Raw genomic sequence first — 27,648 nt, forward strand, 5'->3', positions numbered from 1 at the left:
AAGCACGCCCAGTCACATTAAAGAAGCCAAACTGTCTGCTTCAAAGAGAAAAGGCAACATCCTGTCACAAGCCATGCTCTGGCAAAAATGTAAGTGCTTTGCTTGTGGCTGTCAGAGCCAAGTAAGCAGAGGCAGGGTCCAGGAATAGAGAGCTACTATTGGTGATGGGAGCACCCAGTCTCGTCAGGGCCTCGGGGGGCATGGAGGGCTGAGGTGGGTGAGATGGAGCCTGTTGGAGATGATGCTCATTTTCCAACCCGGGGGAATGAACCAGTGTCCCAAGGTGGGGACAGCTCATTGCATCTCCGATTCTGTGCATGAATCACTGAGGTGACAGAAGGGCAGATTATGATTCATGAGACGGAAACCACATATGATACGGGTTAGGAGCCGTTCTTCACGTGAGGACCTTTCCTTTCACGGACCCCAGTTCTTCAGGTTGTTATTGAGTTTTTTTTGGCCCACTTCTAGCTGAATTCTGCCTGTGGATGTGTAGGGATGGGGTGGAAACTCAGTCTTATGAAACATGTCTCCTCTCTCTCTCTCTCTCTCTCTCTCTCTCTCTCTCTCTCTCTCTCCTCTTTTCATTCTCTTCCTTATTCTGTGGCAATGGTTGGTTTTGTGTTCCACTGCAAAAAACCTGTGGGTTTATCTTTGACCTTGATTTTTAATCCCTGGACTTGAATGGAACAACCATGAACTGTATTTTCCATTCTGTGGATTGAAAAGAATCTTCTGTTATCGATAAGGGAGGCTATATAGACATTCTCTACAACATTCCTTTCACGAGGCAAACAAAGTCAACTCAAGAGTCTTGCAAAAGGGGAACCTTATTAAGGCTCAGGGCTGTACTTCCTCAAGTAAAGAGCTATAATTTCCCTATCTTTCTTTGTAAGATGTTTAATTCCATAAAATGTCTTTTATTGGTTTAAGCATAGCATTCCTCAATCAAACTTATGTGATAATCCAGATTAAAAGAAAAAGAAATCATGGTTTTATTTGTAAAAAGTAATCTGACAATATTGGTCCATTGATTACAGTGTGACATAATCCCCTTATCACCCACCTATTCCCAAATTCTCTGAAATTGACTTTTTTCATCTGTGACTCAGAGAAGCAATCCCAACGTGCCTCAGTTTACTATCCCCATTGTTGATATGGGCAAGACTTTTTTGTTTAAATAAAAATAAATGAACTTTGATTTGGATTTGAGATTTCTGACCACAGATTCTAGTTTGGGTAGCTTGGGACTCATCCAAAAAGGTGACCAGAGCAAAACCTTATCTTTCTGGAAGCAGAGTGGCAGCCAACACCATTGTAAATACAATGAGATTGTAGGAACATGGATTTTAATGTCCTTCAAAGTGCCAATATGCCCTCTTGCTTCAAGTGAAATCATTTGAGTTTTGTGTGAGCTGCTTTTAGTTTTTAAACTCTTAGAGTTTGCATATTTAGAATGGAGTTAAAAATAATCCCACCATGTATAATTGCTCTTAATAAGTTGACAGGGACGGCCAGAATGCTGCCGGATGCTCTGCCCTGGTGTTAGCCCTGAGGTATGGGCTGTTTGCCTGTATGAAAAAGCCTCCATAGCCTCCCATTGTTACATAATCCATTTTCTCTCCTCCAGTGCCTCTTAAGGGATGAACAGATTTTCTTTTTGACAGTTGTTAGAGGTCTTGCTTCTTGCTCATAAACTCTCTTACTGTCTTTGGGGGGCTTGAAGGAAAACAAGAACAGGCCTTGTGCAACAGACCTATCCCTTTACCCTGGTCATATGGCTGACTAAGACTTGTGGGAAGTGAGTGAAGTCTAGGCAATGCCAGCGCAGGCGGGGAGGGCAGGGTTTGAAATCAGACACTGGGAGTGCTGAAAAGGCACTTTCTTTTTTTCAGAAAACACCCTTCAGGCTTGAGCTAAAATGACTGTACCCAGGGTGTTGGAGAGAGTTAAGAAAACAATCATATTGCCCCTGTTGCCTCCTGCCTGCTTGGCCTCTGACTCCTGTTAGTGGACTCATGGGGGAACACAGGCTTTGGTTAAGATGGGAGAACAGTGTGACAAAGCTCAGAACTGTTGACATTGAGATGTGGAAACCTGGAGGTCCCAGCCCTGGCTATGAGGTCCTCTCCACTGTCAGCCAGATAAAGATGTTGGTCCATCTTCAGACTTTCTCCTTAGGTTCTGCATTTGTAGTGCCAAGGAAGTGTTTGATCCCCCTTCACCCCCTACCCCCCCCAAGATAGGAGCCCATCTGATGCAACTCACAGCAGGGTCTTTATTCTATTCGAGCTAGCTCAATCAACCCATCTCCCTGTACACCATCATCATGGAGCAAGGCCTTATAGTAAGCATCGAATTGGAAAGCTACTGTGACCTTCAACATAATTGGCTGGTGCTGGGAGTCATATCATAAACTTAACTTCTGCTTCCCGCTGCATTGGTGGTCATTAGGTAGATGGCAGGCTTGTTATCTGGGGGTGCAGGTTTGTTGCGGGGGAATAACCTGGAGATGCTGGTCTTCTTGGGGATTAGCCTGGAGACTGGAGCTAGGCTCTGGTTTTGTTGGGGGCCAACTTGGAAACGAATGCTAGGTACCGGCCTGTTAGTTTACCTGAGTTCAAACTTTAGGTCTCTAGAATGGAGTCTGAATTTAAAAGATTTGGCCTCTTACATGAGAGATGTCTCTGTCTCATGTAGATGAGAACTAGTGTGCACAGGGTTGCATGTGACAATTGGCTCTGCAGCTGAGTAATGTCATCTCTTCTTCACTCTTAATGTGAAGATTTGAACGTGTGCCTCTCAAAGTGTTTGTGACATTCCAAGTAAGGAATGTAACTGCCTCTGGCCAGTATTGTCTGACATACTGGGACGCCAGATTGGGTTTTATGTTAACCGTTGGTTATAGTGCACTATATTCTGTATGCAAGCAGTCTCCAAAAAGTTTGCTCTTTCTCTGCTAATTAGAAAGATAGGCTCATATACAAACTCATGTGTTTCATCATGGCATCTTCCTACATATGTGTCACCATGCTTTGTCTTCCTCTGTCCCCACCCACGTGCCCCTTCCTTTGCTAAACTGATGTGGACACAATTCTTACCATGGTTTCCATTAAAATTTTAAGATAGAGAGAACATTGCAACAATTAAATTTCACATGAGTTAACATGCCAGCTGTCTGACAACTTTCTAGAGCTGTAGATTTGCTTAAAGTGACAAAAAACAAACAAAAACAAAACAAAACAAAGAAGCTCCAAACAAGAAAATGGTGTAAAATCACACTGTGCCATCCCAGCACACACTTAGTCTTTGTTCTAGAGTCTGAGTCCAGCAAAGCACTAACCTGCTTACATGTGAAACACTAACTTCTAAATTTGAATCACACATCCTCAAATGGAATTGACCCATATTACTTGTGTGAAAAAAATGTATTTTTTTCAGTTCAAGGTCATATTTTAAACTCTTATTAAGGTTTCAAAAACATCGAGATTATTTTATCTAGATGTAATTTTTTTGAAAGGTTGAACTTAGGAAAAAAAATGAATGTAGCTAAAGTGAAACTCAAGTCCCCAATAAGCAAGTCAGAGTGATCAGTCAATGTCCTCTCAGGCTATACCAGCGTCTTTCCTGCACATTGTTTCCTATACTTTAAACACTTCCAGTCCAAAAATTCTTGGGTGATAGAATCTAACAACATTTTCAAAGGTCTACAACATAGGTGTGCTTATATGGCCTATGCCCCAAATCAGGCTTATTGTCTATTTTTACAATTTAGGTTTTATTGGAACACAGCTATGTTTATTGTCTTGCATATTTTACAGGGCTGTTTTTGCTATAGCAACAGAGCTCTGCATCTGTAATGTTACTTGTATGGTCCTATCTTGCCCTTTATAGAAGTTTGTTCACTTCTAGACTTAGATGCCTGGTTGATACTTGAGACATTCATTTCTCTGGGTTTCTTTGGACTTGTATAGTGTTAGCATCAATGTTAGATAAAGCACGCAGATAGTTAATTCAATGTTTTGTTAACGACATGAATCTAATTAAAAATCTTTCTTAGAAATGGTGGAATAATGTAAAATAAATTCAATATCTCTTGTTGGGAAGTGTTGTGAACATGAAGATGAGATTTTAACCATGGCTTCTTGTATTAGGGAAAGATGTGTGATAGTGAGAGGTGAGGTTAACTACTTTTTCTTTGCATTGACTATCTCATGTCCCCTGGAGTTGGCCACGTTATGTTTTAACTGTATTAAGTTAGGGGCCCTTTAGGAACAGAAACTAGTTATTACCAGATCATTATGCCCATGTGCCTTTGTCAGACAACTGGAGCATATCAAAGGTTTAACAGATAACTTAGGAACTCACAATTCTCACAAATAGTGAAGTCTACCTTTAGGATTTAACCTAAGGTTCCACTAGCTAGGAAATTTAGTTTTAAGGGTAGCTAAAAAGACTCAGGGTGATACATATAACTTTTGAAACCTTGAAATCTCATGTATAAACTCAGTTATATTTATAACAGGAAGTAATTTAAACTATTGTGGAAACCTCTGACTTTTCTATTCTATGATACAGCCTTTGCTCAGTTAGCTTAGTAAAGACCTTCCTTACTGAGTTCATGAGGAGTCATTGGGTTTTAATGCTAACAGTAAGTGGAGTCCAAAGGAGAGCTGTAGAGAGTCACGGGTTCCTCATGCAGGTGAAATGGGGGTAGCCTGGGGAAGATACGTATCTCTCAGGCTCTTGCAGTCCCTTTACCCGGGAAGACAAGAACAAATGTCTAGCAAGCCAATGAAAGAACCAGATTCACAATTCTACACAAGGTTGGAGATATTATGAGTTTATTTGATTCATTTAAAGGAGCATGGGTCACCCCCATATCTGTATCACTAACAATTTCTACCCTAGCAAGAGTAATGACCTCCCTAAATCTGAGCAGTGGAGGCCCCTTTAGTTAATCCTATACTTCTTATAAGCTCTGTCAAGCAGCTCCTGAGATGAATTCTCATTGGGAAAGAATTACATACAGCTGGAGGGTAGGGGTCAGGAGTTAGGTGGGGATGTAATGATCTCTCCTACCCTCTCCTTCTATGATAGAGTGTGAACAGGCTCAGTCTTGTAGGGGTCTCATGGACAATCACTGATGCTCTGATTAAAATGGGATCAGCTGTGTGATTGCCCAGAATGGTCACCTTTTTTTTGTTTGTTTGTTTTTGTTTTTTGAGACAGGGTTTTTCTGTAGAGCCCTGGCTGTCCTGGAACTCACTCTGTAGACCAGGCTGGCCTCGAACTCAGAAATCTGCCTGCCTCTGCCTCCCAAGTGCTGGGATTAAAGGCGTGCATCACCACTGCCTGGCGGTGTTATTGCTCAGAGAACACTGTTCCACAACACAAAAATGAAGTTTAATTGGTAAAAGAGCAAATGGTATTCATGGTGGACATTTTCCTTGTCTTCCTATATTTACTAGAGATGTCAAATATGTATTCGTAATTCTCAATATACCAACTCAAAAGTGTTGAAAATGGTCCTCCGGTTCAGATCTGCAAATCTGTTCCTTTATGAAGAATAAAGAATTAAAAGTTGTCTGCACTTGTTCACTAAACGTCTGGATGTTGTATTTATTAAGAAGTTCTTAAATGTTTGCTCTTTAGCTTTCCCAGTACAAAGTAGGTGTATCAGGTCCCCTCGCCCTGACTTCCCTACAGTAGGTTGGTTTCCAATGAAGTGAAGGTGCTGGATAATTTCTCTTGCTCTCCAAACCAAGGTGGGTAATTGAGTATAAAAGTTATTAGAATAACTTTCCCGCTACAGCATCCTTAGTAACTCCCCTAGTTTTTTCAGTTTTAGGAAGAACCTCTTGATCAGAGTGGGACTGCCTTGGATGGAAGACCTTCTCCCCAGTACCTTGGTTGTGTGAGGCTGTGAACAGACACATTATCCTTGCATTTGTGTTTATACCTCTCAGTCTACAGCTAAACAGGCTTGGGACTTTTCAGCTACTACCAAACCACCATGGGACTAGTCTTTTCCTAGCTAAGATTAGATAGCTTGAACTCAATCTCTACTTGCTGAGTTTTCTTATGTATACACACACACACACACACACACACACACACACACACACACACATATATATATATATACATAATACATATCCTTGTTTATATATATAAACAAGGATTTGTAAGTTAATAGAAAGGAGTCTTGTATCTATCCAGAGTGTTCTTTTCAACATTGGTTAAATACTGAGATGTCTGAGATGAGATTTAAGGAATATCAATAACTTGATCCCACCTCAGAGCTTCTAATTAAGTTGCCCAGGAACAGGAATTAAGAATACATTGAGATGTAGTTTTTATTTGTGGGTTATGGTACTAGTTAACTACTGTGCTCAGTAGTTGACTAGTACCATATCCAATTTTCAATGCAACTTGAATTAGAAAAGGACATGAGAATAAAGATTGTTTAAGCTTTCTAGGCCTGGGAAATGGTGAGATAGAAAAGAGAGGCAAGAGTGGTAAAAACAGGAGCAGGTTTCAATCATCTTCTCATTATGCCTTGCTTGCATATATTTGTTTACTCTGTATTTCCCACCCAATAGGGTAACTTCTAGAAATTAAAGAACTATGAGCGAACCTCTTCCTCATCTTCTTCCTGGGTGATTTACTAGTGCTGATAGCTGAATCTTGACTCCTTTTTTTTTTTTTTTAGTCTTAACTCTTTAGTAGTAGGATAATGACTCCCCAAGCAACTTACACAGAGTGGAGGTAGGGTCTAGAACTTAATTATGAGAATATTGACTCTTTGTACTAGTATTAACAGAAAGTGCTCAGTTCTTCTGATAGTTTTAAATGGCAGTTGTGGGGTATGTACACTTGGTGCCGCTCAGAACATGAAATCATTTTGGGGGGCCACTCTGGCCGATATTTGGTTGCTAATATAGAGATGTGACATAACGTAAGTTTAAGTAAGATTGTGGACTGTACGTTTTACTACATAGAAGAAGTCCGTAGTAGCCTTCTCAGAATCCTATGGTCTCTGTACTGCCAACAATATTTGGGTTCATTTTGTCTTTCATTCTTATGTCTTTGTCATATGATGTTTGTTCTCAAAACTTCCTGATTGTCACTGTAACTTGACCCACTGCATCAATGATCATCAAATCTTGAAATAAGAACAAGGAAAAAGATCTATCTATCTATCTATTTATCTATCTATCTTTAATAACTGTACCTTCTCCTAACAGACAACCTCTTCTGACATCTGAAGGCCACTCCAGCTACAAAGGAGAAGATGTGACAACAGCCAGTCTTTGCTATACTTTGTTCTATTTAATCTAATTCTCATAATCTCTACATTAGCCATGATCTGGGTCCTGTTATAAGAACCTCCTCATTGATGAGAAAACTGAAGCTTAAATATTATATTAGTAACTTACCTATAAGATAACATTCATCTAAAGCAGACCCAAAATACCAACTTGCCAAGCTGCCCGGTCTCCTGCCAGATGTACTTGGTGAAAGGCAAGGCTTTCCATGTTAGATAAAGGCCAACTGTGAGATGAAATATAACAGACCCTCAGTATGTATTTGTGATGTGTTTTACTTACTGGAGAGAAATCTATAGTGAGTAGGGTTTTTATTTAGAGCCACAAAGGGATATTGCTGCTCTTAGTTTGCTTTGAGGAGTTTGAAGGCCAGTGTCAGGGTCAGGCAGATATGAATTTGAGACCTAGTCCTATCTATATTTTACTGGTTGTGATGCTGGTAAGTCCCTGCTCTTTCTGCATATACCAAGGATGTGGTTCTTCCTTCATGGGTTGTGGTGGGTGTTTATGACCATGCTTGACAGTAAGTAAATACCCAATAAGTTCTTGTTACTATTATTGTATTCTTTCATTGAGGACAGAGACTATGCAGGTTAATTATAGATTACAATTTGTGAGTCATTCATAGTGAAGTGGTAGGGTGCATATACATGGCCCTGTAATTAAGAATAAGACCTGGGATCAGGGTTAATGCTGATGGCTAAGGTGATCCGTTTGAGACCCACTTGTTCATGACTCCCTGACTACCCTCATCAGGTAGTATGAAGCTTGTGACTGGCAAATTTGTGTTTGTTTTTAATTCACAAATTTGGACCAAGGTATTTATAAATTGGGTGTGAGGAGAACAATACTTAAAATAGTCAAGAAATCGCACTAATGATACTGAAAACCGAAACACCAATGTGTTGCCTCAGGTTCTTAGTAATGGTTTCATTAGCACTACTTTCTGGGAAAAGCTGGCAGCTAAAGAATTATAAGCCAGAATCATTTTCAGACTAAGTGCTAGTGCCCAAAAGGAGTCTCCCACCCTTCAGGAAAGCTCAATTACCTTTTAATCTATTAGAATCAAGCTTTAGCTGGGAGGGGAAATAATAATAGAGCCATGATAATAAATATAAATAATAAAGTAATGACAAATGTTGAGGAGCTGAAAAAGAAAAGAATGAGAAAAAGAGTAGAAAATTGTAAGTTCTAATATTGGATGAAAGCTCTGTCAGCTCAGGAGAGAAGAGTGTAGAAAGATAGACAACCCATCTTTTCATTATGCTGTGCTTGTGTGTACTCATACAGGCATCCAGTCTAGTGTTGGAACTCCTAGAGTAATGAAGCAATGGAATAAAATGTCTTCAGCAAAGGGGAAGATAGGACCAGGGATGATGGCATGAAACTTTTGTAGGATATGAAGGACACATGATGATAATTAAGTTCATTGCTTAGATTCTGGGAAATATACTGGCATCTGAGCATTTGAATAGAAATCCAAGGATGTCTAGGCCGATGCACATAAATGTTGTAATTCCTTCTATACCTTCCTAATGCTATAACTCTTTAATACAATTCCTCATGTTGTGGTGATTCCAAGCCATAAAATTATTTCATTGCTCTACTTCAGAATTGTTATTTTGATACTGTTATGAATTGTAATGTAAATATCTGATATGTAGGATAGCTGATATGTGACTATAAAGGGGTTGCAACCCACTGGTTAAGATCCACCACTCTCTTCAAATCAATTCTCTTGCAGGAGTCCAACATCAAGTCAAGATGAAGGATCTCTGGGATAAGGATGCTTAGAACTTGATTTGTTTGTTAATGTCCCAATTTTCTTGCCTCTGTAGGCACTTGCTAGCATCATAATTGTGTCCTAGGGTTCTAACCAGCCCTTCACCTCTTTGGCTAAGAGCCCTGGTAGCTAGTCACAGGTTCTTGGCTTACAGAATGAGTCTCTGTGAAGCACTGTCTCGATTTTCATGAAGTGTTGCAGCTGTGAAAGTTATGTCTTCAGTCATGTGAGTTTCTTGTGAATTAGGGAGTAGGCAATTTCCTAAAATATGACTTAGTGACATATTTATCAGACTTGATATTCTAATAACCACTCCTCTAATGTTCCTCATGAGGTAGTCTCCCATATCATGAGAGCCACTGGTTAGTAAACTTGAGAATTGTCCCAAAAGCTCATCTTGTCTACAAGTTATGTTTTTCTTCATGAGTCAGTCACCAGGACTAACTTTACATGTGGACCAAAACCCTATGCTAGTCCTAAGCTTTGAGGCTTGGGTAGTTGGACCTGACCCTTAAATACAACCCCTGCTGCTTCTAAAAATCCTTGAATAGAGTAGTCCTAAATCCAAGAATCTCAGGAAAAAATATTTCTTTTGTAAGACTGTCTTTAGCCTTGAAAGTCTAAACAATGTGTTGCTTAAGTCAAGAAACTGAGTATCCATCTGCATCTTCAAGCTGCCTAACAACAGTTTCTTCCTGACCTATATCAGATAGAGCTAATAGTTCTAGATTCAGGTCTTTGTTTAGTAAAGAAAGATGTATTCCATTCCTATGCTCCATCCCTCCTTGTAGAGTTGCTTTCCTGGAGAAGTTAGATTTGCAATGGATGGCTAAGTGTAATGTGGGACTGATGCTCATAGTTCTCAAGGCCGTTTAACCCCCACCTTGAGGCTGCTGCTCTCTGTGAAGCTGAGGTTTCCAGTGTGTGAGCCAGGAGTCTGCCTTGCCCTAACAGGTGATACAACACCTACAGCCCCCAAACACTACATTCTAGAATTGTATTCCAGTGTGTATATAGCCACATATTTACTTCATCCCGACTCATTGATATCTACAACCCAGCCTCAGTTGTGGCTATGTCCATGTCTTTTTAGAGACACCTACAGATTCCTTAAGGGCTAGTTAACAGCAGAGATCAGGACAAGGATAAGTCGTTGTACTCTGTCTCCTATTTAACTGCTAGCACTCAAAAGTTTTCAAGGTATTTACTCTTAGGTGCAACTTTTAAAAATTCCTTAAATATACCATAAACTCCCATTTATCTGGTGGCTTCTAAAGATAGAACTATGCTCTGCTCATACAAGTTTTACAAAAGCCAAGGCTTTGGTTTCCTGTTCAGGGTTGCTGTCTTTAAGTGAGGTCTTTGGCCAATCCCTTGTCATTGCTGACTAAGCCTAAATAGGCTTTCCTTGGGAACTTTAGGCCCATGGACTTGAAGGTGACTTTCAGGATCATAATAAAGACAAAGGGAGACAGGCTTTGTAGGTAGCAGAGTTCTGGATATGCCCAGATATTTAGTCTCAGTCTGTAACAAGATGTGCTGAGCTATAGTGACTTTTACTTGGTACCTATTGTATGCCACATGTGTTAGCTAATACACAATCTTTATAATGGCTCCTTGAGACAGACAATTTTATTTTCATTTTACAAGTAGAGAAACTGAGGCTTGCACAAGTAAGTTACTTGTTGAGGGTAACACAGGTGTTAAGCAATGTAGCAAGCTTTCCAAACTAGGTCTGCCTGGTCCTAACCCTGCGAAGGGATCTTGAAGGGCACTGGATTTTCATTCCACTTTCAATTGAAATAGGTCCACCCTAGATGGAGGTGGGCTATGAGTTCATCAAGGCTAACTCTACACTGACTCAAACATCACTGCAAATTTGAGTATCAGAAAGAGATACTGAATGGATAGAGCTCCGTCGGTAAAACGCTTGCCATGCTAGGATGAGTACTGAGTTTGGCATGGTATCATGTGCATATAATCCTAGTCCTAGGAAGGTAGAAACAAGACATCCCTGGTGATCCTCTGGCTTTTCAGCCTAGCTGAATCAGTACGTTCTAGGCCAGTGAGAGACCCTACCTCAAGAAGAAAACAAAACAACTAAGGTAGACGCCATGTAGGTTGACATGTGTACACACACACACACACACACACACACACACACACACTTACTCCCTGTGTCCTTCACAGACATGCACATACAAGAAAAGAATTAAAAGACATTAATATTTGAGATGAGTACAGATTCTGAATCTAGACGATGTTCATCTTATAATGACAACTTGGGGCTGTTCTTCTGATAAGCTGATCAGCCAAGGGCAGAGAGCAGTCGGTGAAACTTCCTGAGGAGTCACAGAGGGTCTGTCACTTTGAGTATCTTGGCAGAGACTGATACTTTCATACTCATGGTATGGCCTGAGCCACTGACCCCAGGTCATTCTCTACATTGGAGAGAGACCATCTGCCTTGCTTCTAACCTCTCTCCTCTTTATATATCTCTAGAGACAACTTGCTGCTTATTCAAGCATTAATGAGTCAGGTAGAGGCGGAAGTCAAAACTCTTCAGTTCTGAAGCAGCTACAGCTTCATTACAATTCATTTGCTTGTGTGATGATTTCATTAAAGTCTGCATATGAAACCTGAGTGGACTGAAAGTCCCCAATGGCAGGGATCTAGTCTGATCTGTTCAACAAGTATTTGCTAGATAAATGGTCTACTAGATGTTTCTTGGTCTTGACCCTGAATTGGAGATGTGTATTTGAGGTGGGAACCCTTTCTGCTCTGGTGACCCTAGTTTCTATAAAAGGCAAGCAGATGCAGCTGGCTTCTCAGGTGGACTCATCCGCTCTCATTTCAGTAGAAAAATACCCAAAATAAAACCCTGCCAGGAATCGAGTCTCTCGGTTCTTGTCACTTCTCATGTGAGTAGACTTTTGGCAAATTTTTTTTGTGGAAGACTCTCTGACCTCAAAACACCATTTTCTTTTTTGGAGAATTGGCCATCAAGAGGATCACATGGTCCAAGCCAGTACTCCAACTGAAGGAAGGATGGTTAGGATTGGCCCAGGGACCTTCAAGGCCACATAGAGGAAAAAAAATGAGACATCTAGAGGCAAGAAGAAGGTATGTGGTGAAGCAAAAATGGGCTGTGTTGGAATCAGAGGTCCTAAATTTGGTCAGTGACACCACTACTGTTCCTTGGAAAGTTCACTAAATATCTCTTAAGCATCACCTTCTTCATCCCTAAAAGAAGGGATGGAGAGTAGACTAGATTCTTTGTCTGTTTCAGAGGTTATAGTGCAGCCCCCCATGATATCCTTTATGTTAGAGGTTCTGAGAACCACAATGAAATGAAACTTAATGAAAATGTAGGTGAGGATTTCAGAGTTTCCAGGAGTTACAATCATGTTTTAAAAACACCTGGGCTATTACCACTCAATAATTCAACATTAAATTGGTGTACATACAGAAGAGGTATCTGCAGCAGCTTCCAGTACCCTGCTAGTCCTCAGTAGATTGGAAAGAGAGTGGACAAGTGGCATGCCTAGTGCAGTTGGGAAAGGAATCTTGGGCAGTGGGGTTTGTGTGTTAAGGAACATTGCCACACAGAAAGCTCCCACACCACCAGCCCGTGGCTAACTTTGCTTGAGGCCCTGGTGAAGGACAGCTATAATTCAAGGCTTCCACAAAGAAACACCATAGGCAGAAGTTGGGTAAGTCAGGATGAGCCATGTATAAATGAGCTTTTTGAGAGGCATAGGCATGATCCTGGCTGTTGATTCTATGATCTCCATGGTTTTCATGAGACAGCATCATGCTTAAATAACTTTGATCTGAGGTTTGGGATTCTAAAACTGCAGTCACCCCCACACAGCATCAGAACTGGCTCATGCTACTCACCTCTGCCGGTCTTGTTTCTAGGGGCCCTCTTACCACGTCCAAGTTTGAGGACTTTCTTTGTGACTCTAGCCCTCCTTGAGCTTTTCCCAGTGGGCTCACCTGTGGCTGATTTTGAACACTGCAGGACTGTTGAGGGAAGAACATGCTTTTTTGGAGGTCTTGGGGAGAGGAAAGAAAATTGCCAGTGGTTTCCTCTTGTCTGACTAAGCCAGCTTCATCCACCATTTTGGGGCCTCTTAATAGAGACCTCTCAGGTCAGTCACCAGGACCTTGCTGTTTTCTCTCTGCCACTCTAGCAGCCTTACATACGGTATCATCCTATAATCCAAGTGCAGTCCATTTTCTCTCAGATCTTCTGAGAAGCTTTTGTGAGGCTGTGCTCCCTTCCCTTGCCCCTTTCACATCTCTGTTTCTTCTCTGCCTTGAGTATTATCTAGCTTGCTAGAATGTATAGATGGCACATTTATTTTTCCCTTCTGGGGTGTCTCCTGGTTCAAGCATTAGTGATAGAAAGCACACATTCACATATACCTAGGATCTTTTTTACATTAGAAGGAGAAGAAGGGGAAGGAGGAGGAGAAGGGGGATGAGGAGAAGAAGAAGAAGAAGAAGAAGAAGAAGAAGAAGAAGAAGAAGAAGAAGAAGAAGAAGCAGAAGAAGAAGAAGAAGAAGAAGAAGAAGAAGAAGAAGAAGAAGAAGAAGAAGAAGAAGAAGAAGAAGAAGAAGCAGAAGAAGAAGCAGAAGCAGAAGCAGAAGCAGAAGCAGAAGCAGAAGCAGAAGCAGAAGAAGAAGAAGAAGAAGAAGAAGAAGAAGAAGAAGAAGAAGAAGAAGAAGAAGAAGAAGAAGAAGAAGAAGAAATCGAGTGGGAAAGTCTTTCTGTAGTATCAAGTCCTTCTGGCCAAAGAAAAAAGTCTTCCTGTTTGAAAAAAATCAGCCATTGTCCATAAATGAATAAATGTGAAAACTCTGACTGAGAACTTCACCCTAAGAAGAGCACCTGCAGTAGCGTTTTCATAAAGAATGTGAACAAGCCTGTGGCCTCCCTGAACTCATGTTTCCCAGAAGATCTCAGCCATCTCAGGCCAGCAACACAAACATGATTCTTCACATTAAAGTGTCAGCAACTTTTCAGATTTTGTTTTCAGTAGAGCTAGGACAAGTTTGTTAGCCCCAGGCTTGGGACGTCCTATTGTTTGACTATTTGTTTTGGTTTTGCTACAAGTAAAGAGAGTATTAGTGGTCTTCCTCCTTAATGAGTTCTATTTTCTTTTTGATAATATTGAACACCAGCAGTGAAAGGAAATATCCCACAGCGTAATCTGGAGTGATTCAGAGGGTGTCTTACATGGTAGCATGTCATGTGACCTTCACATCTAGGTGATTACTTTTCAAAGTAGCCCATGTGGCTAAGCTGTGAGGCTCTACTAGTTGTGAATTGAAACTTGAGCCATCTGTTGAGTTGGGATGGAAGGGCTCCTATAGATGTGAGTTCTCTTGTTCTTTTATTCCCTGGTGATGCAAATCCATTCTTAACTATATATTACGTAGGTTTTTGTTTTTTGTTTTTTTGTTTTTTTGTTTTTTGTTTTTTTTTTGGCAGAGCTCTTAATTGTTGTCCTGTCTGTTGATTGGCCTGATGACCTATGGGAAATCTCAAGAGAACAATGGCTGAGGCAAGGGTCTTCTCTCAGAAAACACCTATTGGACATAAGCTCATTTAAAGCTAAACTGAAAGACTAGTTACAGATGCTTGGGGCTGGCAACTGGCTCTGTAGCTGAGTAGCACGTGTGCTGTGGTTTGCATGGGCTTGCTAAATAAACAGGTATTGTGGTTCTGCATAACTCCTTAGTGAGATTTTATTGTACTTTATTGAGGAACCCAGAGTACCATGCTTATTTCACTCAGTAGAATCCTGTATCTCTCAGGTTGGTGGACAGTAAGCATAGATACCAATGTGCATACAGGGGCTGTGGAATGTGTGACCTATTGGCTTCATCCTGTTGCACTGTGTACCTTCAGGTGGGTGGCAGCCTCTGGCCTCTTTTTTTTTTCTGTGATGTACAGCATATCTGGGTGTGTGGTGGGGGAACTGAAATGCCCTCTGCTGACTGTTTTAACTCTAGGCCATTCATTGCTCATTTGGAAAAGGGGTAGCTCTCTCTGTGACTACATGTATGGGTTTTGCTATCAACTAGGCTTCTTAAAAGCTTTTTGTCCTCGAATACCACTGGCAACTGATGTCCAAAAGTAAAGAAAAGCAGCAAGGTAAACACCTGTCCAAAGATTCCCAGAGGTTCATGTTCACGTAGACTGATTTTCCATTGTGATGGATTCTTCAAGCCTACAGAAGCTACAAGGGTCCTCAGACTAACAAGAGGAATGGTCAGAAAGTTTCCAGCCTTTGCCAGGATGCCGTCCAGAGCTGCAGTTTGACTAGGGAGTTATTAAATTCTCTAGTTAGGCTTTCCTTTTTGCCAGTAGAGTATTATTTCAACTTTCTATTTTATTTCCTTCATATACCATTTAAAATTGCTATCTTAAATTATTTTGATATCTTGTTTAAAAAGTCCCATAATACTTCAGTGCAGTCATTGGAAACTTAGATCAGTTCAAGGATTCAGCAGCCCCAAGCCAAGGTAATCGTGGTTTTGGACAACTTGTTTTCTTCTTCCAAATTTCCATAGTGTTGGTGCAGGTCACAGTTGAGGTCATGGTGTTTACTGACTCTTGCTTTCCATAGATTAGTGTGAAAGATCCTAACAACAAGTTGTCAACTTGCAAATACTCTTTTCTATTGAGCTTCTGAGGGAGATGTCTCGGGGCTTTGGATTCAGATATTTTGTCAGCACTTTGAAGAGACATGATCAAAAGCATCCTCACTCTTGCCTGCTCAGGTAGAGTCAGTTACAAGGCTCCCTGTCAGATGGCTATGGATACAGAGCTGTGGGAGTTTCGCAGCTGTACTAGAATGAAGTGGAGACAGAGATGATCTTACTGTCTCTCATGCCAGTCTATACACATTGGGTCTGTGGGCAGCACCAGATATCATTCTTGCACACATAGACATCATTCTTGCACACATAGACGAGTCATGCAAACAGCTCTTGTGCAGGGCTGACACGTTCAGAAGGATGATTAGGGGCTAGAAACATGCCACTGAGAAATTTAAACCTGACCCTGTTTCACAGATAAGGAAAACGAAGTCTAGAGTCAGTATATAAAGCTGGGAATTTTCTACTAATAGGTGATAGGTCATTTTTGAAAGTGGGTATTTCTGGCTCTTATGTCTGTTGTCATTGCTGCTTTGAGCAAAGATGAAGATGGTCTTAGGGCACAGTTACTATGCTGGCTTTTTCTCATATACACTCTTATGCCAGTCCAAACCTCTCATTTGTTATATTCATCTCATTGGTGGGGATTTTATTGTTTATGTTCTCTGGAATACTTACAATCCATGTGAGTAGGGACCACATCCACATGTGTTCAGAAACATTCTGGAAGAATGAGTATGGGAGAGAGATTCCCTTTTATGACAGTGAATACTAACATGAGGATCATCTCCTGCTGGAATGCTATAGAGTGGTTCTAGTGTTAGGTTGGGGATGAAGTATCAGAGCTCTAACCCCAGTCATCTTCAGAAACACTGCAAGTACTTTTATACAGACAGACTCCTTGGCTTAAGTGGATCCTCCAAATTATATTCCATGAGAACAAGACCCTGGGTATCTGTATTTTGCATCAGTTTCTAGTTGGTTCTGTTGCATGGTCAGGGAAGAGACCATAGCATCTATAGAATCCTAGACTGAGGTGCTAAGTCTTGACTCTCACTGTCTGCCTCTGGGGTTCATTCTCCCTCCACTTGCTGGCCATGCATGGCTTCTTTGCCTTCCAGCTTTCAAGACCAGACCATACTGGTGCTGAGAGCCCAGAGATCCTGCAAGAGGTCTTGTGCAGACTGGGGCACTGTTGTTATCAGTATCAGCTGGGTGTTTACTGAACAAAGTTCAGTCAAGGCAGGCCTGTGGATCCGGGTTGAACAGATACCATGGCTTCCTGGCCTTTGATACAAAGCGTGTGTCCTTGGGCTCTTATCAGTGGAGGATAATGGGCTCCTTGTGTGAGTCCCAGAGACCATTGCTTCTTGATCTTGGATGACCTTGATCTTGGCCTACCTGCCATGGGCCTTTCCATCTGAGAGGGTAGGTTGTCTCTGATCTCCCAGGCAATGAAAATCCCTATGCCCTGACTTGGATTTAATTGATGCTTTCTTGGAGTTTTTGAGAAAAGGGAAAGGAAACATTGTCCCAGCCTCCACAAGGTGGATACTCCAGTTCTAGGACGCATGAGTCAGAGGTGGATGTTTGTCTCATGTACTGAAGATAACCAAGGACCTGGCAGCCAAGTTTTTTTTTTTTCCCTCTCAGTTCATTAACCCTAAAGATCCAGGAGAAGTGAGAGAAGACAAAAGAAAGGACATTTGAAAGCACTATTCACTTGATCAGTTAATGAATTGCCATGACTAAGCTTACAAAAAGACTAGACACGGTCTGCCACTCCAGGGGGCAGAAACAACGCCATATCTTGAGAGGTTTATAATCTAGAAATCATTTTAAATTCACCTCACCAAGGATAACAGATCATTACCTAGCAGGCTATAGATTTATTGAATTTGTGGGGCAGAGGGTGTAGCTCAGTTGTAGAAACTTGTCTAGCATGTCTGACGCTCTGGGCAATATCCATAGCACCAACAAAACAAGGAGACAAGAAAACAAATTGCACCAATACCCACCTGATAAGAAACTAGAGATTGTGAGGCTCAGAGTAATTTGAGGACTTCACAGGATGCCATAGCTAGATTGTGACTGAGAGGGGATTGGAATACAGTTATACCTGGCTCGAGAGTTCTCGGGCTGATTAGCATCCCTTACTGCCACTTATGTGAAAGCTAGTCAGATCTAGGTGTGTTGGAGAGATAGATGTAGGAATTCCATGGCTTGCAGTGGTCAAAGAAGTTGTCCCCAGATCAGAATTCTGACTATAAGGAATAGCAACAAAGGTAGAGAGGTGAAACAAAGGGCATGCAGAGGAATGTAACCAGGCCTTCTTGCTAGATCCAGTTTATATAGCCTCAGAAAAATGGGTTTCTGGTACCTTTGGGAAGCCCTGTCACTTTTAGACAAAGGAGAGAGGGCTTAATTATTTGAATTTAGTAGGGCCACGGAATGGTTGGGGACAGAAGGAGTCTTGGGAGAAATACTCTAGGAGGTCTCACAGAGATTCAAGCTCAAGTACAACTTAGTTAAACAGTAGAGGAAGTGGGCATTTTGTGGTTGGGGATATCTGAGAAGGGCCACAAGTTCAAGTGACATTCCCCTTCATAGCCACAGCTCCAGAGCAAGCTCCTGCCCCACCACGGCCATACCAGGGCGTTCGAGTCAAGGAGCCAGTGAAGGAGCTACTGAGAAGAAAGCGTGGCCATACCAGCGTTGGGGCAGCTGGGCCACCGACCGCGGTGAGGAGCTACTGTGGGCTGTGTGACTGCAGTGTGTGTGTGTGTGTGTGTGCAGTTGGACTTGGCAGGGTGGTCAGAGGGATAAGGCAAGAGTGTCCTTCTCTGACTCATGCACTGTCTGTGGGGCATGAAGGCGGAGGATTACATGGAGAAGGTGGAATTGGATCCAATAAGCTGGTGGTTTGTTGGGTGGTCAGGGGAATAGAGGAGCTTCTTGCTTTTATCCATAAGGAAAAATCTATTGGTGAGGCTTCAGGGAGCCAATTGTACACATCCTAGTGTGAGTTGGGAGTTCATTACGTTTCTCCAACGTACAGCCTTCTTGCTAAACTGAAATACAAATCCCTCAAAAATGCAGGTGGCGATGATTGGGGTGTGGGATGGCAGGTTCTTCCCTCATGATTCTCCTATCCTGGGACCCAGAGAGTCCCTGAGAGGGCTTGCAGCAGATAGATAAACACCCATTCTGGTCTTCTTGTCCCCATTCTAGGTGGTACTGCCCCACCAGCCCCTGGCCACCTACAGCACTGTGGGTAAGAGCTCTCCTACATAGTTTGGTGTCTTTGGGGCCCCCCTTCTGGGGGAGCCTGCACTTCTGTTATTTCCTTTTTCCCACAGGTCCTTCCTGCCTTGATATGGAGGTTTCTGCTTCCACAGTGACAGAGGAGGGAACATTATGTGCTGGCTGGCTCTCCCAACCTGCCCCGGCCACTCTTCAGCCATTGGCTCCATGGACACCCTACACGGAGTATGTGTCCCATGAAGCTGTCAGCTGCCCCTACTCCACTGACATGTACGTGCAGCCTGTGTGCCCCAGCTACACAGTGGTGGGACCCTCCTCAGTGTTGACCTATGCTTCTCCACCACTCATCACTAATGTCACGGTATGTCACACAAAAGTAGAGATCTATCCACCAATGCTGATACACTCTCTGAGAAGATTTGGTTTTCTTGTCTATTGATTTCCATGGTTACTGGGTCAATTAAGTTCACTGCATCCTCCAGGGTGACTTGTTCCTATTCCTATTGACTGAAACTATTTATTCTCTACAAAGACACTGTATGCTTGAGTTGTCACATCCTTTACTTCTGTGGGTTGGGAAGATCTGTTGCTTCTAGCCCAAACCTTCCCAGCTACTCTGGAAGCAGTGGGTCTCAGTGAGTGAAGTTTTTGGCAGATGAAGTATTAGGTGAAATCTGTGTAGGGTCTGGGTTCTTGTCAGTTCAGATAACCTAGGGAGTAGTGTACACTTAGCAATGGGAACTACTATAATACTTCCAGGCTGAGCGAAAGTTAATACTAGTCATCAAGGGAACTACTTTGGGGTCATTTTTTTTTCATTTCTTGCTGTAACATCAAGTTACCTGTATTTATCACTCTTTCTCTTTTTCTTAATAGCCCTCTGCTTAATACTTTGACCTCTCTGAACCCAGAGTCCTCATCTATAAGATGGGAGAGACTAACAAGATGGTTGCTATTGGGATCAGATGAGCTAATACATATAGGACTGTGTTTAGCACAGAGACAGCACTCCTTAAATGTTAGTTATTAGCCTCATGGCCATAGTCTGCCAGCAGTGTCAACAAATGACTACCTTCACATGTCAGGTAGGCTGGGAGGCCTCTCATCCTTGATGAGTAAAGGAAAGGAGTTATAGTTTTATATGCTGGGTGGCTATGTCTCCAAAAGAATGGGAATCCCTGAGATGCTTGTGAGGAGAGGCCTAGGAAGCAGTGATGACCAGTGCCACTCTGGAGCTCTGGGCAGGACAGCTGGAACCTCCCTAGTGGTCTCAGAACCCTTGCCTGAGATCCCCACGTCCCCTCTGCTTACCGTCACTCTAGTTTTCTACTTCAAAGCATTTTCCTGGCAAAGTCTCCCCTGTCATGCCCACTTGAATACCCAACAAGGTGATTTTGGGGGTGGGTCTTGATGCCAGGGAGTAGGAAGGAGTTAATTGAACACCTTCCCTAGGCAACTCATTTCCATAGTGGGGGACCTGGGGTGGAGGATGTGGTGGTTCACAGCCTTCTCACTATTGAAGATTCTGTTCATTATTTATCCCCTTCTGTCATCTGCACCTTCCCCTCGGAAAGGTTCTGGGTATCAAACAAACTGTATTTATTAAGAAATGATCTGTTTTGTCGTTTTGTAAATTAACTCATCAAAGCTTCTGGCTCAGCACTTCTGAGCAGCAGAGATAAGACCCGCAATTCTATCCCTTGGCCGTTGACCTGTATAGGTAGAGGAGTCAAAAGTCAAATGTGGATTTTAAAAATAATGATAGTAAGGTTCTACCAGGTCATGTCTGCTTTCAGGAATCCAGGCTGGGGAGCGGGGGCTCACCCCGAAAGAGAAGAAACCATTTATGCAGTAGGATATACACACTAGCCTGCATGTTGGGAGCCCCCAACTCCATTGTTCAAATAGAGAAACTTCAGGAAGCCTTGCTTCTCAAACTGTAATCCCCACATCAGCCATGTTAGCATCCTCAGAGGTCTGACTGGACTTGCAGAATCCCAGGCCCTACTCCAAACCTCTGGGATTGGGATTCATATAGTGACAAACTCTCCAGGAGGCTGATGAAAATTCTTCTCTAAATGACTCTAGCGGCTTATTCTTAAGATGCAGTGGCAGCTGAGAAGATGACAGGGGAGGATGGGGATGGAAAGTGGGGTTTGGAAATGTCTTTCTTCTGCCCATGCAGAGAACTTCCTTATCCATTGGCTTGCTGTGGAAAGATAATAAGAACATAGGCCCTGCCTCGCCGGCTTGAGGTTTGTTCGAGTAGCTGATAGTTGAATGTGATGTACGGTTTGTAGAGTACCTGGGGGAATAGCCCCCTGCCACAGGGAGCAGCTCAGAGAAAAGGGGAGAGCAGGGTCAGGTACCAGACAATAGCTGGATGAGGCCACAATGGCAGATAAAACAGTGCTCCCATGCCACAGGAATGCTAGGCTTCCTGTATTGGTCAGTACTAGAAAGGCAAGAGCTGAGTGAGCTATATTAACCCAGGGGACCTAAGGATGTCAAAGCTGCTTGGGAATTGTTTTAATTAGTGTCTTGTTGCCATGAATAGACACCATGAGCATGGCAACTCTTATAAAAGAAAACATTTAATTGGGGCTGGCTTACAGTTTCAGAGGTTTTGTTCATTATCATCATGGTATGAGGTATGTCAGTATGCAGGTAGACATGGTACTGAAGGAGCCAAGAGTTTCTACCTTTTGATTCATAGGAAGCAGAAGGAGACTGTGAAGCATACTGGGTATAACTTGAGCATAGGAGACCTCAAAGCCCACCCCCACAGTGACACAGTTTCTCCAGCAAGGTCATACTTACTCCAGCAAGGCCACACCTCCTAATAGTGCATACCCTGGGTGCCAAGCATTCAAACATATGAGTCTATGGGTGTCATATCTATTTAAATCTCCATATTCCACTCTCTAGCCCCCATAGGTTTATAGCTATAATACAAAATGCACATAATATAACTAAAAATCCCCATAATCTATCATAGTCTCAACAATTTCTAAAAGTTCAGTTCAAAATGTCTTCTGAGATTCATGCAATCTCTTAACTATAATCCCTTTTATAAATAAAAGGTGACTAAAAAAACCAGATCACATACTTCCAACATATAACGTCACAGAATATATACTACTATTGCAAAAGGGAGTGTAGTAAAGAAATACTGGACCAAAGTAAGACCAAAAAATAACTGGGAAAACTCCAAAGTCTGCATCTCCGTGTCTGACATCAAAGCACTCTTCAGATCTCCAATTCCTTTCAGCTTTGTTGAGTGCAACACACGTATTTATCTTGGGCTGGTTCCATTTCCTGTTAGCAGTTTTCCTCAGCAGGTTTCCCACAGCTCTTGTGTCTCTAATATCTTGGGGTCTCCAAGGCAGAACAGGCTTCACCTTCATAGCTTCACACATGGTCTTTCTAGGCTTCCATGCAGGGCCACCCCTGCCACGCACCTGGCCTTAGCAACTTTTCTTAGTCTCGGATAGAGATTCCATAACCTCTTTTATCTATTCTTAACTCTAAAGCCAGAACTACAGATGCCAAGTTCTGCTACTTGCTGGGGTTGGAACATGAGCCCCTTGCTCAATTACATCTTCCCCAGTTTTCTGTTTCCAGTAATGATTTCCTTTACTGCCTAAATTTGACTGTCATGGAACGTGTGCTGCAGAACTCAGAGATGTGCACATCTCTGTCTCCTGAGTTCCAGGCATGAGCCATCATCACACCTGGACCTAAATTGCTCTTTAATTTCTTTTCACAAGATGGAAGCTTAGCTATGTGGGATCCTGCCCTGAGGTCAGCACTCCCTCAGTTCCATTTAACATCTTGAATCTGTTTATTTCTATCAACAGAGGATTTAGTTCCATTCCACTTCTTGGTGCCCCCTTTCTCCTTGACCCATACATTTTGTATTTTTTTCTCGCTTAGCTTGCTCCTTTCGATCAAAACACTCTTCGTAAGAGTGAACCACACAAAGTCTATACTATACTGTTTTGAGATTTCCTTTTTCAGTGCAATTAATCTAACAATCTTTACTTTAGCCTCAGGCAGACTCTTCAGACAAGGGCAACAAGCAGCCACATTCCTCGCCAAAATATCACAAGAAGAATTCTAGGCAAAATATTAAAATTCTTCTCCTCTGAAACCTCTTAAGCCAGCCCCCCTCCCCCACAGTTCAAATAACCCTCAGCACCACTGTCCTTCATGTTCTTACTAGTATGGCCCATTAAGTCCCCATTAAAGCATTTAACTGCTTTTCTAATCTAAAGTCCAAGAATCCACAACCTTCCAAACAAAAACATGGCCAGGTCTAGCAGACCAATACCTCAGTCCCTGGTAACAACTTCTGTCTTAGTTAGGATTTCACTGCTGTGAAGAGACACCATGAGCGAGGCAAACTCTTATAAAGGAAAACATTTAATTGGGGATGGCATACAGGTTCAGAGGTTTAGTCCATTATCATCTTGGTGGGAAGCATGGTGGCATGTAGGCAGATGTCTGGAGAAGGAGCTAAAAAGAAGGGGACTGTGTACCCCACTGGGTATAGTTTGAGCATAAGGAGACTTCAAAGTCTACCCCCATAGTTGCACACTTCCTCCAATAAAACCATATATACTACAACAAGGACATATCTCCTAATACTGCCATACCCTATGGGCCAAACATTCAAACACATGAGTCTGTGGGACCATACCTATTCAAACCACCACAAGGGGCTGTGTCACCTTTCTGTCTGGGCTTGATAGTAGTCATCTTCCAGAAACAGCTACAACGCTATGAGACAGGCTCATTATATATCAAGAATATATTTTGCATAGTTTAAGGGTTTTTTTCTGTCATTTTTTGTTTTTTTGCAATTAGAATATATTTTATATTCAGTGAAACCTATAAGGCCTTTAGTTTTTCAGGGGTATGACATCATTATTTTCTGCACCCTCTTTCATGAAAAAGTCAAGCTTCCAAGTTGGGAAGTAGCAGAAGTATACAGTTAGAGGGGGGGGGCACAGCTGAAACGTGTCAGGCTTTCTCTTCTAGGAGACTGAGCAGGAGGAGGTGGAGCCCCATGAAGTGTAACACCAGTAAGGGAAGGTGGGGTATAATAGATCATGATGGGGGCAAGGAGGCAGGTGGGCACCCCAGTTCTGCTAACCATTGCTCCTATGTTTTTCATCACAGCCAAGAAGCACTGCTACACCCGCGGTGGGGCCCCAGCTGGAGGGCCCCGAGCACCAGGCGCCCCTCACCTATTTCCCGTGGCCTCAGCCCCTTTCCACACTGCCCACCTCCAGCCTGCAGTATCAACCTCCTGCCCCAACCCTGTCTGGGCCCCAGTTTGTCCAGCTCCCCATCTCTATCCCAGAGCCAGTCCTTCAGGACATGGATGACCCCAGAAGGGCCATCAGCTCCCTGACCATTGACAAGCTTCTTCTGGAGGAAGAGGAAAGCAACACGTACGAGCTCAACCACACCCTCTCCGTGGAGGGCTTTTAGGGCTGGCTTGCATCTAACAGCTGTTTCACCCATAACTCAGATTTTAAAAGCGCTCAATAGAGCCCAGACTTCTGTTTGAAGTAGCTATTTCATAGGCTTCCTTTCTTCCTAGAGCTAAATTGTATCCCTTCCTTTCTCCCTTCTTCCTTCCCTCCGCTTCCTTCCTTCCCCACTGCCGTCTTGCTTATTTCTTATTTCTCCTTCCAGTTTTCTTCCTCTGGAGCGGCAGATGATAGTGGTATTATGAACAACGCTTTATACGGAATGTCACCAAGTCTGCAGCTCAAGGTTTTCCTTTGGTGGCACATCATTGGGGAAGCAACCTTCTTGCAGGTGCCCCCTGCTTCCTGGTAGCAGTAGCTTTATAGATCTACTCTATGATCCGTTCTGCCATTCTGAAATGCACCCCAGTTTTGTTTTGTGTGCTGTTCTCAGCCTTGGCCAGATGTACTATCTAAGTGAATGTTTCTGGTCTGGTTACAGGGGGATGGGACAGGACCATCAGGGTGGGTAGGGACAGTGAGTGAGTGATGGGAGACCGGGCTGAGGAGCAGCAGGACACACATGTGTGTCTGTGGTTAGAGAGGAAGTGAGGATGGGCAGGGGAAGGAGTGACCTAACAGTCAGCTTTGAAAAAAAATACCACTTTAATGTGGTTTAGCTGTTCTTGTCAGCGATTAGGAGGAAAGCTGGATATGGTACGGAGGATAAATGACGAGTCTGCTTATTTCTGCCTCTCTGCAGGCCCACTAACATGATGCCAGCACTTAAAATACTTCTGTCAGCATATTGCCATAGCAACAGGAAAAGAAACAGGTGAAGCCTATCAGTGAGGAAGCTCACACTTAGTCCTTCCACGTGGGCTTTTAATTCCTGTTGTGACTCACCCAGGGCCATCCTGACGCGTTGCTATGGATTCTTGCGCCCACTCACCAGCTGTCTCTGGGGTCCTGAAGTCCTGGTCAGCAGACCCGCTAGCCTTCATTTTCAGTTTTATTGCAGTTTTTGCTGGAGAAGCATAACACTTGCTGTTGAGTGTTTTGCTGTCTCCTTGTGCTTTGCTCCTGAAGGGAATTGGCCCATTGTTTACTAATGATACCATCATTACATACACACAAGTTTTAGTCTGTAGAATCCATGTAGAACCAATAGATGTTCTAGAAAATGACAGTTTCTTTGATATCCCACCCCCTTTCTTTCTGTTTTCAATGAAAACTTAGAGCTACCTGTCTTTTTTTTTTCTTTCTTTCTCTGCTTTGTGTTATTTTGATTCAGACATCTCATTATCTACCTGAAGTCCTGGTATACTTAGCTTGAATTTGTAATTCCTCTTTAATATTTAGATTAAATGCTAGATCTGAATGATAGGTTTACAATTCTGTTGGTGGTTACCATGAACAAGAAAGGGAGAGGGAAGCCTCAGCCTATTTAATTAAGACCTTGTTGCACTTAAAAACACTATTTAACATTTCCCAGCTGCTTGGGAGTTTGAGGCAATCACAGAGGAGTTAACACTGGGAAAACAAACAAAACAGCAAAGAAAGTAGTGTGAGCAGTTGCTGGGATTGAATTGGTGTCTTTTTCGCTTCTTATCTTGAGACCTCAAGTCTTGGCTGCAGGCATCCAAACAGATTTCCTCCAGAGCCTCATATGCAACATTTTCAATAAAGATTTGTTAGATGACTTTCCTGTGCCGAAGTGTTTTATTTCTCATCTATTAATTCCTCTTATCTCTCAGTAGAGAATCTTTAGAGGAAGACACTTTCAGTAGGACTGAGCTTGCAAACGGATCTGTTGCTCTAGGAGGGGAAAGCTGTCCCCACTGTGTCTGTTGGGCACTTTTCACAGTGGAATATGTATTGGTTGGCGGGTTTACTCTTCAGGGCAGTGGGGGCTTAGAGGGTGGGAGGAAATCTTCCTAGCCTACTGCTCTTCCTGTTATCTATGCTACATGTCTTAGTTAGGGTTTTACTGCTGTGAACAGACACCATGACCAAGGCAAGTCTTTTAAAAAAACAACATTTAATTGGGGCTGGCTTACAGGTTCAGAGGTTCAGTCCATTATCATCTAGGTGGGAGCATGGCAGTATCCAGACAGGCATGGCACAGGAGGAGCTGAGAGTTCTATGTCTTCATCCAAAGGCTGCTAGTTGAAGACTGACTTCCAGGCAACTAGGGTGAGGATCTTATACCCACACCCACAGTGACACACCCATTCCAAACAGGTCACACCTATTCCAACAAGGCCACACCTTCAGATGGTGCCACTCCCTGGTCCAAGGATATACAAACCATCACATTCCACTCCCTGGTCCCCATAGACCTGTTCAAAAACATGAGTCTATGGGGGCCACACTTAAACATAGCATAATGCAAAATGTATTTAGTCCAACTTTCAAAGTTTTCATAGTCTATAACAGTCACAAAAATGTTAAAAGTCCAAAGTTCAAGGTCTCTTCTGAGATTCATCCAACTTAATTAACTGTAATCTCCAAAGCAAGGCAGGAAACCAGCTGGGCAAACTCCAAACTCTGCATCTCCATGGCTGATGTCAAAGCGGTCTTCAGATCTCCACTCCTTTTTCATCTTTGTTGACTGCAACAAACTGCTTTCTCCTGGGCTGGTTCCACTCCCTGTTAGCAGCTTTCCTCAGCATGTATCTCATGACTCTGGCATCTTTATCATCTGAGTCTCCAAGAAAATTTCAATGTTACAGCTTCTTATTTCAATGTCTGGGATTCCACTTGATCTTTTGGACTCCTCCTAAGGGCTGGCATCACTTTTCCAGCTCTGCCCTCTGTAGCACTCTAAGCTCAGGTTGATCCACTCCACTACGGCTGCAGTTCTTGGTGATCACTCCATGATACTGACATCTCCAATACACTGGGATATTACACTCCAACTAGGCTTCACCAATAGCCTCTCATAGGCTCTCTTCAGGGTGCCAAGCCTCAAATCCTTTGCATGACCCCTTCAGTCCTGGGCCATCAACTACAGCTGAGGCTTCACCTTCTCCAATGGCGTTCCTTGGCCTCTCACAGTGCTAAGCCTCAGCTTCTCTCCATTATCCCTTCATTCCTTCACAAGCAGTATCACCTG

The 27,648-nt window shown here is 42.7% G+C and overlaps 1 protein-coding gene across 1 annotated transcript; it reads left to right on the forward strand.

Moving 5' to 3' along the window:
* On the forward strand, positions 1-26,202 carry Pou2af1 (POU class 2 homeobox associating factor 1). The gene is made up of 5 exons (XM_021173071.2): positions 1-89; positions 18,397-18,527; positions 19,018-19,060; positions 19,146-19,411; positions 24,235-26,202. The coding sequence occupies exons 1-5, from the start codon at positions 74-76 to the stop codon at positions 24,547-24,549; spliced, it is 771 nt and encodes a 256-aa protein (XP_021028730.1). The 5' UTR covers positions 1-73; the 3' UTR covers positions 24,550-26,202.
* The last annotated feature ends 1,446 nt before the right edge of the window (positions 26,203-27,648 follow it).

The sequence above is a fragment of the Mus caroli genome, unplaced genomic scaffold, assembly GCF_978045245.1.
Source record: "Mus caroli unplaced genomic scaffold, Mus_caroli_1 scaffold_11, whole genome shotgun sequence".
Lineage (NCBI taxonomy): Eukaryota > Metazoa > Chordata > Mammalia > Rodentia > Muridae > Mus > Mus caroli.

Bases quoted from the DNA above. Each gene is read 5' to 3' on its own strand.
- Pou2af1 (XM_021173071.2), top strand. The intron at 18,528-19,017 runs GTGAGGAGCTAC...TCCCCATTCTAG, and splicing joins CAGCTGGGCCACCGACCGCG to GTGGTACTGCCCCACCAGCC. The intron at 19,412-24,234 runs GTATGTCACACA...TTTTCATCACAG, and splicing joins CACTCATCACTAATGTCACG to CCAAGAAGCACTGCTACACC.